This window comes from Lethenteron reissneri, chromosome 2, assembly GCF_015708825.2.
Source record: "Lethenteron reissneri isolate LAM-NWPU_2019-01 chromosome 2, ASM1570882v1, whole genome shotgun sequence".
NCBI lineage: Eukaryota > Metazoa > Chordata > Hyperoartia > Petromyzontiformes > Petromyzontidae > Lethenteron > Lethenteron reissneri.
The window spans coordinates 14,084,682-14,103,424 of NC_083780.1; the positions used below are offsets into that span (position 1 = coordinate 14,084,682).

Genomic DNA, 18,743 nt, shown 5'->3' on the forward strand with positions numbered 1-18,743 from the left:
TGCTACCCCAGACACTCCATCACCCCTCCCCCGTTCTCCATCACCCCCCCCCCCCTTTCTCACCATTTCGACGCCACCCCTCCCCTCAATTCTCCCCCCCCCCTCCTCTCCCCGGCCGCGTTCATCACTCCCCCTGTACACCCCCCTCCCTTCAAACCCCTCCCTTCAAACCCCCCCCCCCCATCCACCCTCCCTCCCCCCCACGCGCTCCCTCGTTTAAATAGCAGAGCCGGTAGACGCGGATCCTTCTCTCCTTCTCTCCGCTCCGACCAGCTCCTCCTCCTCATCTACACGCACGCACGCTCAGGTACTCGCTACGCAATAACAGCAACAGCATCGTCAACCACAGCGTCATCATCAACAACAGCATCAGTCGGAGTATCAGTAATCACATCCTCAATAGCGCGGTTAGCAGAAGCAGTAGCAGCATCAGGTGACACTGTTGTTGCATGGTGAGTGAGTGGTATTCGTATCACCACCATCATCAGCAGCAACATCAGTCGTATGAGCAGCATCAAGTTGCAGTGTAATTAACATCAGAGGCGCCATCAGCGATCGCAGCATCATCGGCAGTAGCAGTTAGCAGCAGCAGCAGCAGTGGCATCATCATCAGCAGCAGCAGCATCGTGCCGAGCCCCCCAATATCGTCAAGGTCACCACCACCATCATCAGCGGCGAAATCATCACCTTGAGCATCATCATCATCCATCATCAGCAACAGCAGCACACACACCTGTTAACCACTCATAATTAAGACAGGAATTAATTCTCGTAAATATCGATCCGAGTTTGCGAGCGATATTGGCGTGTAAATGTGTCTTTAAAAATACAGACGTTCGACACGTAACGTATGCATATATGCGAGATCGCGTGCGTGAATTCAATGTCCACGTGGATTACGCGGGCGTGCGTTTGGCATGCATCCAGCGGTGGATTTGAGCGCGGTCGATATTCGGTTAAACGAGACGCGGATCGCAGCGGTGACGCAGCGGCTATTGGCAAACGGCGTTGCTGTTGCTGCTGCTGCTGAGAACTCCGCGGGACCTGGGTTCAATTCCCGGGCCACGGCGAACATCAGTGGCGAGTGTGAGATCTCAACCGGCCCCCGACCTTCAGCGCAACGGCAGATTCGTTGAGGACGCTGGGCTGTGAATCACGCCCGATGCTCGTTTTTGTCAACGTACAGACGAGACGCAGCGATGGCTAGGAGATGTTAACTACCTCGCCTGGTGTACAGGAGGTCGCGGGTTCGATCCCGACCCTGACGCCTGCTGCTGTAGATTTGGAGTTTGCGTCCCTCTCTCTCATCATCACGGTGGCTAGGAGATGTTAACTACCTCGCCTGGTGTACAGGAGGTCGCGGGTTCGATCCCGACCCTGACGCCTGCTGCTGTAGATTTGGAGTTTGCGTCCCTCTCTCTCATCATCACGGTGGCTAGGAGATGTTAACTACCTCGCCTGGTCTACAGGAGGTCGTGGGTTCGATCCCGACCCTGACGTCTGCTGCTGTATATTTGTAGTTTGCATGTCTCTCTCATCATCACGGTGGCTAGGAGATGTTAACTACCTCGCCTGGTGTACAGGAGGTCGTGTGTTCGATCCCGACCTTGACGCCTGTTTGCGTGTCTCTCTCCCCGTTGTCGCGTGGATTTTTCTCCGGCTCCTCCGGGTTTTCCCTCCACATTTAGAATCGTGCGTTTAGAGTATTTGGCTGCTGTACATTTCCACGTGATGATGATAATAATGATGATAAGCCAATTCGTTGAGCTATAATTTGTGATTGCCAGGTCGCTTCTGAAAAAAAAATCTATATCGCTCAGTGGGCCTTACCTGGTAAAATGATAATTTAAAAAAATAGTTTATAGTTTAAATAATTTAGTTTAATTGTGCCATCGAGGATTTCTCGCCACGCCGCGAGGGTCGTAGGCGGCTACGTGATCATACTTCACCACGTCGGTCGGTACAGACTGGTGGGGGGGACGGGGGGGAGGTCTGGAGATAAGTGGGGGGAGGGGCATGAAGACCAATCCTATTTGCTGCACTGCCCCCTGCCTGCCGACTGCTGCGAGCAGCCTCCGTCTCGTGCGCTCACATCGCCCGGCCAAAAGCGACCCGCCCCCTGGCTCCACGTGCCCCCTTATCGCTTGAGGTGCTCCTGCGAGACCGTGGCCTGTCCATCTCCCCCCCCGTTCCTCTCTCTCACTCAGATGGTTCATGGTGGCCAGGTTGGACACAATTAAAACTTCCTCGGTGGTTCAAGTCGCCTGGCCCCTGCGTGGGTGCCTCTGTCTCCCTGGCTCGGGGTTCACGGTGGCCATGTCAGAGCCATCACGGCCGGCACCCAACCCACAAATTATCCAGGCTCAAATCCCAGCTCAGCTTTTGAGATTGGGTCGCGTTCCGGCCGATTTAGTGATGGGCTGCTTCATCATCAGCAGCAGCAGCTTTTTGTAATGCTGCTGCTGCTGATTACATTGATCAGACTGAGCGCGAGGAGCGGTGGCGCAGTGGTTAACACACTGGCTCACATCATTGGCTCGTGATACCTGAACTGGCCTTCATCCAGCGGTAGATTGACAACGAACGGGGGTGGGGCTTAGCGTCGGTGAGGGAGCTGTGATTATGATGACCAAGCTGACGAGGCGCGTGCGTATGGGACGTGTTTGCACGTGTCTCAGCAAATCAAAGCGCCTTGCATCGCATCTCAGTTTCAAGCTTGTTTTTTTTAAGCCTAGGGGACACCCTGATGGCAGCTGCCCCTGTGCGGGGATGTGATTCTCCCAAGTGAGTCATTTGAAAGTCAATTTTGGCAAAATTGGACCGAGTCGCCGGCACACGATCTCCTACGTCACGGGATTTGTAACGTCCTCCGGGAAGCAGACGGTGCGCGTTTATCTTTCTTGAAAGGTGAAATAAACCGTCAGTGGTATTAACCAGGGAGGCCGACGTTAGAACCGCGAAGCTCTGCAACTACGCAACAGACTCGATACGACTGCTGTGTCGCTCCATCGCTGCGTGCTTCGTGCTGATGGTGATGCTGATGGTGATGTTGGTGATGATGGTAGTGGTGATGATGATGATGTTGGTGATGATAATGGTGAATATGGTGATGGTGGTGATGATGGTGGTGATGATGGTGATGTTCGTGATGATGATGCTGATGCTCATGATGCTGATGATGATGGTGACGATGATGATTATGGTGATGGTGGTGATGATGGTGATGCTGATGATGATGCCGATGATGACGATGCCAATGATGATGTCGATGATAATAATTCCAATGATAATGATATCCATGGGGATGCCAATGATGATGCCGATGATGCCAATAATGATAATACCGATGATCATTATGCCGATGATGATGCCGATGATGCTGGTCATGCCGATAATGATGATACCGATGACGATGCCAATGATGATGCTGCCCATAATAATTCCGATGATGATGCCGATGCTGATGATGTCGGATGATGATGCCAGTAATGATAATACCGTTGATCATGATGCTAATGATAATAATGCCGATGCTGGCGATGCCCATAATGATGGTGATGCCGGTGATGATGATGATGATGCCGATGTCATGGTGATGCTTGTGAAGAGCCCCGCCGCCGCCGCTGCTGCTGCCATGGACCCGTCAAATCGCTTCGCGGGAGAGAAGACCAGCTGGAAGGTGTTCGTGTGGAACCCCGAGACGAGGCAGTTCCTGGGCAGGACGGGCTCCAGCTGGTGTGAGTGGCAGGCTGGGGGCACACGTCTTCTCACTCACACCTCACTCCTCACTCACTCCTCACTCCTCATTCACTCACTCACTCACTCACTGCTCACTCACTCCTCACTCACTCCTCACTCACTCCTCACTCCTCATTCACTCACTCACTCACTCCGCACTCACTCCTCACTCACTCCTCACTCACTCCTCACTCACTCACTCCTCACTCACTCACTCCTCATTCACTCATCACTCACTCCTCACTCACTCCTCACTCACTCCTCACTCACTCACTCCTCATTCACTCCTCACTCACTCATCACTCACTCCTCACTCACTCCTCACTCACTCACTCCTCACTCACTCCTCATTCACTCCTCACTCACTCATCACTCACTCACTCCTCACTCCTCATTCACTCCTCACTCACTGCTCACTCACTCCTCACTCACTCACTCCTCACTCACTCACTCCTCACTCACTCACTCACTCACTCCTCACTCACTCACTCACTCCTCACTCACTCACTCCTCACTCACTCCTCATTCACTCACTCACTCCTCACTCACTCACTCCTCACTCACTCCTCATTCACTCACTCACTCCTCACTCACTCACTCCTCACTCACTCCTCACTCACTCACTCCTCACTCACTCACTCCTCACTCACTCACTCCTCACTCACTCACTCCTCACTCCTCACTCACTCCTCACTCACTCGTCACTCACTCCTCACTCACTCCTCACTCACTCCTCACTCACTGCTCACTCACTCCTCACTCACTCACTCCTCACTCACTCACTCCTCACTCACTCCTCACTCACTCCTCACTCCTCACTTACTCACTCCTCACTCACTCACTCACTCCTCACACTTCACTCACTCACTCCTCACTCACTCGCTCACTCCTCACTCCTCGCTCACTCACTCACTCGTCACTCACTCATCACTCACTCACTCCTCACTCAGTCACTCACTCCTCACTCCTCATTCACTCCTCACTCACTCGCTCACTCCTCACTCCTCGCTCACTCACTCACTCCTCACTCACTCACTCACTCCTCACTCCTCACTCACTCCTCACTCACACCTCACACCTCACTCACTCCTCACTCACTCCTCACTCCTCGCTCACTCACTCACTCCTCACTCACTCACTCCTCACTCCTCACTCACTCCTCACTCACACCTCACACCTCACTCACTCCTCACTCACTCGCTCACTCTTCACTCCTCGCTCACTCACTCACTCCTCACTCACTCATCACTCACTCACTCCTCACTCACTCCATCACTCACTCCTCACTCACTCCATCACTCACTCCCTCACTCACTCACTCCCTCACTCACTCACTCACACGTGCCTCACACCTCACTCACACACAGACACCTCACTCACTCACACTTCACTCACGAGGGGTTGATTAGGACAACCTCGCACCCGGCCGCCTTTGTCTCTCTAGTGGCGATGTTTGCACATCGCGCCAAGTACTCATTTGAGGCTGAGTCGACCTAAGGGAAAGCCCATGACTGGTTCAGATAATCGTCACTGGTGTTGGTGGCCGTGAGCGGGAATCAAACTCGGGTCACCGGGTTCGTAGCGCAGCGCGCTAACCACTGCCCCACCGCTCCCCACGACACACGTACACCCGCACTGCTACCGCATGCCCTACAAACAACAAAGATGCCCCGTGTAGTCTTCACAGACTGTTGGGGCAATTTCTGATAGCGAGCACCTACGAAGACCGACACGGCACACGAGGGGGTGGATAGCCAGCACCACGCCCACCTTGCCACTTGTTGTACCCCGCTTGTCATGATGTGTGCAACTACAGGTGCGTGTGTGTACAGGTGTGTGTGCACAGGTGTGCTTCTGGAGGAACCCCGAGGGTAAGGATTCAGTCTCCTGGCTCTGCAAAATAGGGTTTGGCCAGGAGATGTCAAAGACGCCTTTCCCACGGGGCCTCCAGCACAAGCTTAGCTCTATTTTATCCGTGGTTTTGTGGTAATTAATTGAAGGTGGAGGGTTACCAGCCTCTCGCTCCAGTCTGGAGCTCCTTTTGGCCGCTGCGGTGGCTTCAAACGCCATGAGGGGAGTAGCCAATCTAAATTGGCCCTCCCCCCATGGCGCTGTTCACCACGGCGTTACCATCCAGCACCAACGAGGAGGTAGGGGGTTGTTTTGCTGGACTGCAAAAAAAAAACACTCCGGCTCGCCACGTGGAATGTTTGAACGCTCACTTAGGAGGAGAGGCTGCCACTCCTTTGTCTGGAGCTGGACCGGTACCGCCTGGATCTCTGCAGCATTCAGAAGGTCCGGTGGACTGGCTCTGGCGTCTGCCAACATGAGGGGTGGACAGTCCTCTACTCGGGGCAGGAGACTGCCAAACAACAGGGGGTGGCTCTTCTTCTGAAGAAAAATAATTAAGGAGGCATGGGAGCGTGGCGGTGAGGTGTGGGAAGCTGTAAGCTACTTTGGGCTCGCCTTCCCACCAACCAGAGGGGAGGAGTGGTGGTCGTAGTTACTTATGCTCCCACCGAAGATGAACATCAGTAGAGGGATGCAGGCAAGGCCGATGAGTCAGATGCCTTCTATGACCTCCTGTCACAGGTGCGAACTAAAGTGGCCCGTCGGGATAGAGTCAACTTGTTAGGTGACTTTAATGCTCGAGTGGGTCATGATGTTGGCACCTGGTCTGGAGAGATGGAATGCATGGGCCAGATCAGCTCAATAACATCGGTAGGAGGCTGATAGACTTATGTACAGCCCATGGGCTTGTAATCACCAACACGCTTTTCCGGCATCGGCGCATCCACACAACATAATGGATACACGCCGGGTCCACGCAAGAACATCTTCTGGACTATGTTGTGACGGATCAGCGGATGCAGGCCCATGTCCTTGACACGAGGACCTACGGTGGAGCTGATCTGCCCACTGACCATCAACTTGTCATCTGCAAGATGCTCCTGCCACTCTTCCACTCCGGTGGTGGGTGTACATCCAGGACCTCGTTCAAACCCACAGTAGCCTCAGCTAGCTGGTGAAAGTTTCAAGCGAGAATGTCATCATCGCTTGCAACTGAGGTTGGCATCGTCTCCCACTGCTCCTGATGCCGAGGGGAAATGGGCGAGGTTTAGAAGTGTGGCTCATGCAGCTGCAATTGCTGCTTTGGGTGCACGGTCCAAACCTCCCGAGACACCCTAGCTGACAGAGGAGGTGTTCTGGCCGGCTGAAAAAAAGCTGAGGGAGGGTGGCGTTTGTGCTAGAGAACTGCCCTATATAACATCATAATAACAGTCTGGGCCACTGGACAGGTTCCACAGGATTGGAAGGATGCCCTGGTGGTCCCCCTGTTTAAGAAGGGGGACTGCACAGACTGTAACAACTACAGGGACATCTCCCTCCTCAGTGTGGGGGGAAAGGTCCTGGCATGGATTATTCAACATCACCTTGCCAGGCATGCTGAGGGGAGGCTTGTGGAGCCCCAATGTGGTTTCAGGAAAGGGCGGTCCTGTACAGATGATATTTTTTCTGTCCGTCTGCTACAGCAGAGGTGTAGGAATTCCAACAGGACCTACATTTCTGCTTTATTGACCTGGTCAAGGCCTATGATACCATCAGTAGGCCTGGGCTCTGGGTTGTTCTTCATGCTTTCGGAGTCCCCGATTATCTGCTCACAATCATTAAGGACCTTCTTGATGGTGGGCAGACCCGGCTAAAACTATGTGGCTGGGAGTCGGAGCCGTTCCCTGTTCACCTTGGGGCGCGACAAGGATGTCCTCTAACTCCCACATTATTTCACATCTATTTCAACCACGTAGTTCGTGAAGCCTTCAATGGTTGTACCAGAGGAATTTCAATTTGGTACAGATATAATGCACAGGTGCGGTCAAGGGATGGCTCCCTATTGGTCAACCATGTTACGTATGCTGATGATCTGGTGATTGCTGCTCACTCAGAGGAGGAGTTTGAGACGCTGCTGCTGAACCTGGAGCGTGCTACTAAGAGGTGGGGCCTTACCATCAGCCCCACCAAAACTAAGCACTTGCCTGGATATTTTGTAGCATCAGGCACTCCACCCCCACAACTCCCAATTGGTAATGGGGCAGTTGTGGAGAGAGTGGAGAGTTTTCCATACCTGGGCAGTGTGCTCATGACTGGCTCTGGTTTAACAGCAGAGGCCTCACTCTGAATCAGTCGAGTGGCATTATCTTTTCTTCGGCTGCATAACGCTGTGTGGAAGCGACCTGGTCTTTCGCTCCACACGAAGCGTCTTCTCGGCCACGGCCATGCCCTCCCTTGTCTATACTTGCGAAACGTGGACCTTTCTAATGGAAATATTCGCTGGTTAGAAACATTTAGGCTGGCCTACCTACGATCCATCCTGGGTTTAACCAGGCTGGATTGTGTGAGGAGCTCACAAATCCTTGAAAGATCTGGGCAAAGTCCCATCGGTGAGCTCCTCTAGCAGGCAAGGCTGCGTTGGCTGGGTCATGTAGCCCGCATGCCCAGCCACCTACATGCCTGAACAGCTTTTGTTCGGCCGAATAGAGGGGGCAAAACGGGCGCGGCTCGGGTTAGAGAAGAGATGGAGTGATGTGGTACAAGAGGATGTGGAGCTGAGTGGACTTGCCGATTATTGGTACCAGCGGTGTCAAGATTGGCCTCTGTGGAGGAGGCTCGTGAAGGACGCTACTGGGCAGTTGGCGGCAGTCGCCTTCCAACAACAACGGAGGGCGGAGGAACGACGCTCACAACAACGAGCGGAGCGCCGGGTGGCTAAAGCACAGCAATGTGGCACAGTAGGGGGCACAGGTGGTGCATCAGCCACTCATCTCAGTCAGTCGACCCGTGGCACCTGCTGGGTCTGCCCCGTGACCTCCTGCCAGCGGGCGTTCGACACTTCACGTGGCCTCAAGGTGCACATATCCTGGCATAAGCGTCGTGGTGACGTCAGCGCCACTTAGTAGCGAATGGCGGTTGTTGTTGTACAAGTGTGCATCTACAGGTGTGTGTGTGTACAGGTGTCTATGTGTGTGTGTACATCTGTGTATGTGTGTGTGTGTACAGGTGTCTATGTGTGTGTGTGTAGAGGTGTGCGTGTCTGTACATGTGTGCCGGAGTTGTGGCACAGCGGTTAACGCACTACGCTATGATCCCGGCGAGAGATATCCGAACTGGTCCTGAGCCTCTCCCAAGTCGCCTCAGCCTCAAACGAGTACCTGGTGCGGTGTGTAAACATCAGCACTGGGGAGACAACGCCGACTGAGCCAGGTTCTGTCCACAACACTCCCTCGGGCGCCGTGCAGGCCTTGATAGGTGCTCGCTAACAGCACTTGCCCCAACCGCCTGTGTAGGCTACACGGGGGCTCTTTGTCTGTATGTGGGAAGCAGTGGTTCGTGCACTGCGCTACGAACCCGGCGACCTAAGTTCGATTCCCGTTCACCGCTCACATCAGCGGCATAGGTGTGTTCATGTATTTTCATGTATTTTGCTCGTGCACGTACGTGCATGGGTAAAGATGCGTGCCTATGCATGTATCGGGGTGTCCATGTGTGTGCATGTCGGGGTATGCGTACGTGTGGGCGTGTGCGTTGTGCATGCATAGGCGTATGGATGTTTAGCTACCTGCAATCGTGTGTGTGTGCACGTACCGTATAAGGGTATTCATGTGCAAGGTTGTACGTGCATATCTATGCGTGCATGTACAAGCGTGTTTGCACGCGCATGTATCGGCGTGTGTGTGTGTGGGGGGGGGGGTGTGCGTGCGTGTATATTTACACGCGTGTGTGTGTGTGTACGAGCGGGTGTGTGCATGTCTATGCGTGCTAATATGCAACATTGTACGTGCATGTATATAGATGCGTGCATGTACGGGCGTGTGTGCCCCAACGGTCTGTTAAGGCTATACGGGGGTCTTTGTCATCGTGCGTGCGTGTACGTGCGTTAGTGCGTCGGCGTGAGACGCTATCGGTCTCCATACACAAGCAGCACAAACACACGGCACCCAGATACAATACCCACACGCTCACTCACGACGGCATTTCCACTGCTGGATGAATGCCACCTCCCTAAGTGTCGTCGTCGTCGCCGTCACGTCACGGCGTCGCGACGCGATCCGATTCCACCGCTCCATCTCCCCGGAAGGCCCCGTCCTCCCGTGGGCACGTGCATCATAGCGCGTCTCGCTCGCCTCGACACCCGCAGCGCATTTAAATCACGTGCGCGTCGACGCATTAATTCGGAAGCACACGTAGCATTATTTATCATATATTTGTTTTTTTTATATTCTCGCTCTCTCTCTCGATTTAACCACTTAAAATGCCGATAAAAAAACGGAAATATGATTTACGCTTATCGTAAATTTATTATAATTAAATACGTATATAAAAAAAACATAAATTGATAGAATTCGTTCTGGGATTGAAAAAAAAATCCTCATTTTTTTTTTAAAACTCAAATTCAATTTCTGCTGGCGATAAAGAGGGGGCTGGGGGGGCTGGGGGGAGGGGGTGGAACGTGAGATGGGCGGGGAGAGACGTGTTTGCCCTTCTGATCACGCTTCTCGCTCACCTCTCTCTCCTCTCGCTCTCCCCTCTCTCTCCCCATCGCTCTCTCTCCCCATCGCTCTCCCTCCCCTCTCCCTCCCCTCGCTCTCCCATCGCTCTCCCCTCCATTCCACGCGCTCTCCTATCTCTCCACAAATTCTCTCCCCAAATTCTCTCCCCTGTCTCGCTCTCTCGCATCCCCCTCCCTCTGTCCCCTCTCGCCGCTCCGCCCTCGTTCTATCGCTGTCTCTCTCTTTTTTTTACGATCAGTGGAAACAAGAAGATGCTCGGTGTATTCGGCACTTTGCTTCGTTCATCATTTCGTAATTTTTTTAAAAATTAAATTTAAATTTTTAAACTCTGCTTTATGTAAAGCCCCACCTCTCGCTCACTCTCGCTGTCTCTCTCTCTCGCTCTCTCGCAAAGTCTCTCTCAGCTCCCATATTCATTTCCCCTCTCTGCCATCTCCCAACCCTCGCTCTCCCTTCCACGCTCTCGCTCGCTCTCTCTTCGCTATTTATCCCTCACACCTCTCCCTCCCTCCCACTCTCTCTCTCCCCGATATATCTCTTCTCTTCCCTCCCCATCCCACTGTCTCTGCGCTAAGAATGTGCATCTTTATCAGGCCTCTCTCCCATCATTCTCCCATCACTCTCCCCGCTCTCCCAAATCCCCAAACTCTCCCTCCCACACCCTCTGCCGGCTCCCTCTTCAAGATCTCTTCAATATATCTTCAATATCTCATCAAGATCTTCTCAAGATCTTCTCGAGATCTCCCTCCCCATTGCTCTCCCCTCCCTGCCACCCATCGCGTCTCTCTTCCATCTCTCTTCCATTCCTCTTATTTTTTTACGATCAGAGGAAACAAGAAGATGTTTGGTGTAGTCGGCACTTTGCTTCGTTCATCATTTCGTTTTTTGGTTTTTCCAATGCTTTGCTTTATGTGCCTCCCCCCCTTTTTTTAAATGAAAGATTTCACGAAAGATTATCTCTCTTCTCTCTCCCCTCCCTCTCTCATCTCCCTCATCTCTCTCATCTCATCTCTCTCTGCTAGCTCTCTCCCTCCATGCGCTCTCCCCTGTACGTCGCGAGCGCACGCTCGCTTCATTCCACTCCGAATGAAATCCTCGTCGCTGCCACCCTCGCGATCCCATCTCTGCCACGATCACCTCTCCCGCCCCCTTGACGGCCGCCTCCTCCGTGGGTGACGTCGGCGCTGAAGCGCGAAGGGCGGGGAGGATGGTGATGATGGGGGAATGATGATGGGGATGATGTTCACAGGTGATGAGGATGGTGATGATGTTCACAGAGGATGGTGATGATGGGGGGTGATGATGGGGATGATGTTCACAGGTGATGAGTATGGTGATGATGTTCACAGAGGATGGTGATGATGTTCACAGGTGATGAGGATGGTGATGATGTTCACAGGTGATGAGGATGGTGATGATGGGGGGTGATGATGGGGGGTGATGTTCACAGGTGGTGGGGATGGTGATGATGGGGGGGTGATGATGGGGGGTGATGATGGTGATGATGGGGGTGATGATGGGGATGATGTTCACAGGTGATGATGGTGATGATGGGGATGATGTTCACAGGTGACGAGGATGGTGATGATGGGGGGTGATGATGAGGGGTGATGTTTACAGGTGATGGGGATGATGTTCACAGAGGATGGTGATGATGTTCACAGAGGAGGATGTTGGCGGTGATGTTTATACGGAACGACGACGATGTCCATCGGGGATGATGATGGTGATGACGATGATGTTCCAAGAGGATGATGATGATGGTGTTGATGGAGGATGATGTTTGTTTTTGCGTCGAAGTGGCGAATGGTGGTAATAGTTGTACGTGTGTATGCGCGTGTGACTTACACTCATCCAGCAGTGGACTGAATGTTCGCCAATTTAAAAACTGGTCACCACAAAAGACGTATTTAAAAAAAAATTAATCTCCTCCAGTCTCTCTATTCACGTGCTGTGAAAAAGGGCCATCGCCTGAAACGTCGCCTATTATATACTTTACATCGGGCTTTATTTGCGTGAATTTCTCACATTCACCGCGTGTTCAGCACGCGTGCGTTATCTATATGTGTGTGTGTGTGTCCATGTACAATGGGCACACGTTATGCAATTACACGTTAGATTGTGTACCTCCGTCGCCGTGGCAACGGGCCCACCGCGGTCCCCTTGGAGACGCGGGCTGTGCGCGATGACGTCACCGCGCACAGGTCCACCCGCCGCGCGGTGACGTCAACGCGTCGAGCGACGTCGTGACGTCAACGCGTCGAGCGACGTCGTGACGTCAACGCGTCGATCGGCGTCGTGACGTCAACGCGTCGATCGGCGTCGTGACGTCAACGCGTCGAGCGACGTCGTGACGTCAACGCGTCACTTATTGGCTGGAAATTTCCGCCAAAAAAAAACTGGCTTCTCGCTAAAAACAAAACCACCAACACCACCACTACCTCCAACCCTGTTTGTCAATCCACTGCTGGATGAGGGCCTGGCACGCCGTGTCCCGCCACGTGACAGTGCAGTACAACCCCCATCGTAGCCCCAAAGCAGCCTATAGCACCTGTTATGCACGGCGGGGGTGGTGTCTCCCCACCCACCATCCCAGCAGCTGCCCTCTGGCTGAGCTTACGAGACCCGAGTGGACATCTACTCGGACATTTGTGAGGGGGGGTGGGGGGGGGAAGAGCTTCATAGCTTCTCGGATTTCCCCGAGGATATGATTTGTAACAGTCTGATTGTTTTTGTCTCATCGTTGGCACACACCTCACGGCAATTCGTCGATTGTTTTTTCTTCCTATAACTACAAATCGTGACGAATCGAGGCGCGTCTCGTGAATGAGATGGTGGGGGGGGGGGTGATGGTGGGGGGTTTGGTGGGGGGGGGGGTGATGGTGGGGGATGGTGGGGGGGGGGGTGATGGTGGGGGGATGGTGGTGGGGGGGATGGTGAGGGGGGGTTTGATGGTGGGGGGATGGTGAGGGGGGTTGATGGTGGGGGGGATGGTGGGGGGGGGGGTGATGGTGGGGGGATGGTGGTGGGGGGGATGGTGAGGGGGGGTTTGATGGTGGGGGATGGTGAGGGGGGTTGATGGTGGGGGATGGTGGGGGGGGGGGGTGATGGTGGGGGGATGGTGGTGGGGAGGATGGTGAGGGGGGGTTTGATGGTGGGGGGATGGTGAGGGGGGTTGATGGTGGGGGGGATGGTGGTGGGGGGATGGTGAGGGGGGGTTTGATAGTGGGGGGTTTGATGGTGGGGGGTGGTGGGGGGGGGGGATGGTGGTGGGGGGGATGATGATGGGGGGGATGGTGAGGGGGGTTTGATGGTGGGGGGATGGTGGTGGGGGGATGGTGGTGGGGGGTTTAATGGTGGGGGGGGGGGGTGGCCCGCGTGGCGGTCACGTGAAGGTCGCGGCTCGTCCCGCACGCGGCCCGCGCCCCTCGCCGAGGGCGACGGCGTCCGCGGCAGTTCCCCAGTCCACACGCCGCGTATTGTGCTGTTGTTGTTGTTTGTTGTTGTTGTTTGTTGTTGTTGTTTGTTGTTTCTCCAATGGTGTCACTGTGAGGGTTTGGGCGGGATATAAATACATGCAAAGACGGTGACGATTTGTTTTATTTAAAGGCAGTTGTTTCAATATATATTGGCCGGTGTTTTTTTTTTTGGGGGGGGGGGGGGGGTTCAAACGTTTCTGCGCTTTCCCAGCAAACATAGAAACGTTCGCACAACGTTGGCATGTGGTTGGATCTCTTGGGCTAACGTTCACCCAACGTTGGCATGTGGTTGGAAACGTTGGACCAACGTTCGCACAACGTTCCGTCTTTACTGTGTTTTGGTGGCTCTGAATCTCACCGAGAGACGGAGCGATGGACGCTGTAAATCAAACATCATCACGGTGGCTATGAGATGTTAACTACCTCGCCTGGTGTACAGGAGGTCGTGGGTTCGATCCCGACCCTGACGCCTGCTGCTGCTGTATATTTGAAGTTTGCGTGTCTCTCTCTCACTATGGTCGCGTGGATTTTTCTCCGATCCCTCCAAATTTAAAATCAACATCTGGTGCTTGGAGTATTTGGCTGCTATACATTTCCAAATGACAAGCCACTTCGTTCAGCTGCCATTCGTGACAGCCAGGCCGCTCCTGAGAATTAGCTACGTATCTCAGTGGCTCTTTACCAACAATATATAAATAGTTGAGACAGCGAGTGCGAGATTGCTGTGGCGTCGAAGTAGAATCGTCAAGCGGCCACAGCCGCGTGCTGCCACGGGGCACAGCGCTCGCAGGCACGATGCTGCCCCAGCAATGCGGAGATGGAGCGATGGATTCGTCGCCTCGTGTGGATTCATTGTTCGTTTGCGGGACCGTGAGGGATTGTCGCTGGCTTTAGGAGGCCTTCATCCAGCAGTGGGTAGAACATGCCGTGCGATGATGATGATGATGCGTTGCTTCGCCCCTCACCGCCCCCCTCCCTCCCTCCTCTCTCCATGGTCACCTGGCCGTTGCCACGGTGACGAGCGCCAGGTGAGAGCGGCAGTGGGGGCGAGTGAATGGAAAGGACGCGGCGTCGGGCTGAGTGCGAGGGGTAGAGGGAGAGAGGGGATCAGAGAGAGAGGGGGAGGGGGGAGGGGAGGGGGTGAGTGAGAGGGGTAGAGGGAGAGAGAGGGGATCAGAGAGAGAGGGGGAGGGGGGGAGGGGAGGGGGGTGAGGGTAAGAGGTGAGTGAGAGGGGTTAGAGGGAGAGAGGGGATCAGAGAGAGAGGGGGAGGGGGGGAGGGGAGGGGGGTGAGAGTAAGAGGTGAGTGAGAGGGGTAGAGGGAGAGAGGGGATCAGAGAGAGAGGGGGAGGGGGGAGGGGAGGGGGGTGAGGGTAAGAGGTGAGTGAGAGGGGTAGAGGGAGAGAGGGGATCAGAGAGAGAGGGGGAGGGGGGAGGGGAGGGGGTGAGAGTAAGAGGTGAGTGAGAGGGGTAGAGGGAGAGAGGGGATCAGAGAGAGATGGGGAGGGGGGAGGGGAGGGGGTGAGAGTAAGAGGTGAGTGAGAGGGGTAGAGGGAGAGAGGGGATCAGAGAGAGATGGGGAGGGGGGAGGGGAGGGGGTGAGAGTAAGAGGTGAGTGAGAGGGGTAGAGGGAGAGAGGGGATCAGAGAGAGATGGGGAGGGGGGAGGGGAGGGGGTGAGAGTAAGAGGTGAGTGAGAGGGGTAGAGGGAGGAGAGGGGATCAGAGAGAGAGGGGGAGGGGGGAGGGGAGGGGGTGAGTGAGAGGGGTAGAGGGAGAGAGGGGATCAGAGAGAGAGGGGGAGGGGGGAGGGGAGGGGGTGAGTGAGAGGGGTAGAGGGAGAGAGGGGATCAGAGAGAGAGGGGGAGGGGGGAGGGGAGGGGGGTGAGGGTAAGAGGTGAGTGAGAGGGGTAGAGGGAGAGAGGGGATCAGAGAGAGAGGGGGAGGGGGGAGGGGAGGGGGTGAGAGTAAGAGGTGAGTGAGAGGGGTAGAGGGAGAGAGGGGATCAGAGAGAGAGGGGGAGGGGGGAGGGGAGGGGGGTGAGGGTAAGAGGTGAGTGAGAGGGGTAGAGGGAGAGAGGGGATCAGAGAGAGAGGGGGAGGGGGGAGGGGAGGGGGTGAGAGTAAGAGGTGAGTGAGAGGGGTAGAGGGAGAGAGGGGATCAGAGAGAGATGGGGAGGGGGGAGGGGAGGGGGGTGAGAGTAAGAGGTGAGTGAGAGGGGTAGAGGGAGAGAGGGGATCAGAGAGAGATGGGGAGGGGGGAGGGGAGGGGGTGAGAGTAAGAGGTGAGTGAGAGGGGTAGAGGGAGAGAGGGGATCAGAGAGAGAGGGGGAGGGGGGAGGGGAGGGGGGTGAGGGTAAGAGGTGAGTGAGAGGGGTCGAGGGAGAGAGGGGATCAGAGAGAGAGGGGGAGGGGGGAGGGGAGGGGGGTGAGAGTAAGAGGTGAGTGAGAGGGGTAGAGGGAGAGAGGGATCAGAGAGAGATGGGGAGGGGGGAGGGGAGGGGGTGAGAGTAAGAGGTGAGTGAGAGGGGTTAGAGGGAGAGAGGGGATCAGAGAGAGATGGGGAGGGGGGAGGGGAGGGGGTGAGAGTAAGAGGTGAGTGAGAGGGGTAGAGGGAGAGAGGGGATCAGAGAGAGAGGGGGAGGGGGGAGGGGAGGGGGGTGAGGGTAAGAGGTGAGTGAGAGGGGGTCGAGGGAGAGAGGGGATCAGAGAGAGAGGGGGAGGGGGGAGGGGAGGGGGGTGAGAGTAAGAGGTGAGTGAGAGGGGTAGAGGGAGAGAGGGGATCAGAGAGAGATGGGGAGGGGGGAGGGGAGGGGGTGAGAGTAAGAGGTGAGTGAGAGGGGTAGAGGGAGAGAGGGGATCAGAGAGAGAGGGGGAGGGGGGAGGGGAGGGGGGTGAGAGTAAGAGGTGAGTGAGAGGGGTAGAGGGAGAGAGGGGATCAGAGAGAGAGGGGGAGGGGGGAGGGGAGGGGGTGAGGGTAAGAGGTGAGTGAGAGGGGTCGAGGGAGAGAGGGGATCAGAGAGAGAGGGGGAGGGGGGAGGGGAGGGGGTGAGAGTAAGAGGTGAGTGAGAGGGGTAGAGGGAGAGAGGGGATCAGAGAGAGATGGGGAGGGGGGAGGGGAGGGGGTGAGAGTAAGAGGTGAGTGAGAGGGGTAGAGGGAGAGAGGGGATCAGAGAGAGAGGGGGAGGGGGGAGGGGAGGGGGGTGAGGGTAAGAGGTGAGTGAGAGGGGTAGAGGGAGAGAGGGGATCAGAGAGAGAGGGGGAGGGGGGAGGGGAGGGGGTGAGAGTAAGAGGTGAGTGAGAGGGGTAGAGGGAGAGGGAGGGAGGGGAGGGGGGTGAGGGTAAGAGGTGAGTGAGAGGGGTAGAGGGAGAGAGGGGATCAGAGAGAGATGGGAGGGGGAGGGAGGGGAGGGGGGTGAGGGTAAGAGGTGAGTGAGAGGGGTAGAGGGAGAATCAGAGAGAGATGGGAGGGGGAGGGAGGGGAGGGGGGTGAGGGTAAGAGGTGAGTGAGAGGGGTAGTGGGAGAATCAGAGAGAGAGGGGAGGGGGAGGGAGGGGAGGGGGGTGAGGGTAAGAGGTGAGTGAGAGGGGTAGAGGGAGAGAGGGGATCAGAGAGAGATGGGGAGGGAGGGGGGGTGAGAGGTGAGTGAGAGGGGAGAGAGGAGGATGAAATAGAGGGGTGAGTGAGAGGGGTAGAGGGAGAGAGAGGGGGAGGGAGGGAGGGGAGGGGGTGAGGGTAAGAGGTGAGTGAGAGGGGTAGAGGGAGAGAGGGGATCAGAGAGAGAGGGGAGGGGAGGGAGGGGGGTGAGAGGTGAGTGAGAGAGGAGGATGAGATAGAGGGGTGAGTGAGAGGGGTGGGGGGTGTATATTATGAGCCAGGCACCCGTCATGGCAATGTGGCATTGTCTCCAACACTGGCTCCGGGCCCAGGTTAAGAAAACGGGCGCTCCGAGGCGCGCAGAGACGCTTTGCTGATGATGGTGATGATGATAACAATTCTGCCACTGCTGATAACAATACTAATATTACTCCTCCTACTGATGCTCAAGACGATACTGCAGCTGCCGATGCTGATCATATTACTGCTGCTGCTGTTGATGTTGAAGATGCTGATGCTGATGTTGATGATGTTGATGGTTTTGATGGTTTTGATGATGTTGATGCTGATGTTGATGGTAACGTTAATGATGATGTTGATGATGTTGATGGTTTTGATGATGTTGATACTGATGTTGATGGTGACGTTAATGATGATGTTGATGATGTTGATGGTTTTCATGATGTTGATGCTGATGTTGATGGTGACGTTAATGATGATGTTGATGGTTTTGATGATGCTGATGTTGATGGTGACGTTAATGATGATGTTGATGGTGACGTTAATGGTGATGTTGATGCTGATGTTGATGGTGACGTTAATGATGATGTTGATGATGTTGATGGTGACGTCAATGCTGATGTTGATGATGTTGATGTTGATGATGACGTCGATGATGATGTCCCGTGCGCAGTTAAGATCATCCTCTTCTACATCGTCTTCTATGGCTTCTTGGCCGCCATCTTCATCGGGACGATCCAAGCGCTGCTGCTCACCATCAACAAGTACACGCCCCAGTACCAGGACCGCATCCTCCCCCCGGGTGAGCGACTCACCCACTCACCCACTCACCCTCCACCTCACCCACTCACCCTCCACGTCACCCACTCACCCACTCACCCCCCACCTCACCCACTCACCTGATCACTCAATCACTCACTCGCCCGCTCGGTCATCTGGTCACCCATTCACGCATTCTCTCTAAACTAAACTATTTTAAACATTACCCGGTAAGACCCACTGAGCTACGCAGCCCCTTTTCAGAAGCGACCCTGGCAACACATGTTATTGCAACGAAGTGGCTCATCGCGTGGAAATGTCTAGCAGCGTGATGTTGATGACAAATGTGGAGGGGAAACCCGGAGAGC

At 55.0% G+C, this 18,743-nt stretch overlaps 1 protein-coding gene across 1 annotated transcript in view; it reads left to right on the forward strand.

Annotated features, from left to right (window-relative positions):
- The first annotated feature begins 233 nt into the window (after positions 1–233).
- Positions 234–18,743, forward strand: part of LOC133341157 (sodium/potassium-transporting ATPase subunit beta-1-like) — a 30,584-nt gene continuing 12,074 nt past the window's right edge. The window contains exons 1-3 of the mRNA XM_061549612.1: positions 234–307; positions 3,608–3,737; positions 18,290–18,418. Of these exons, the coding sequence (XP_061405596.1) occupies positions 3,635–3,737; positions 18,290–18,418 (232 nt within the window). The 5' untranslated portion in view covers positions 234–307; positions 3,608–3,634. The remainder of the gene's footprint in view (positions 308–3,607; positions 3,738–18,289; positions 18,419–18,743) is intronic.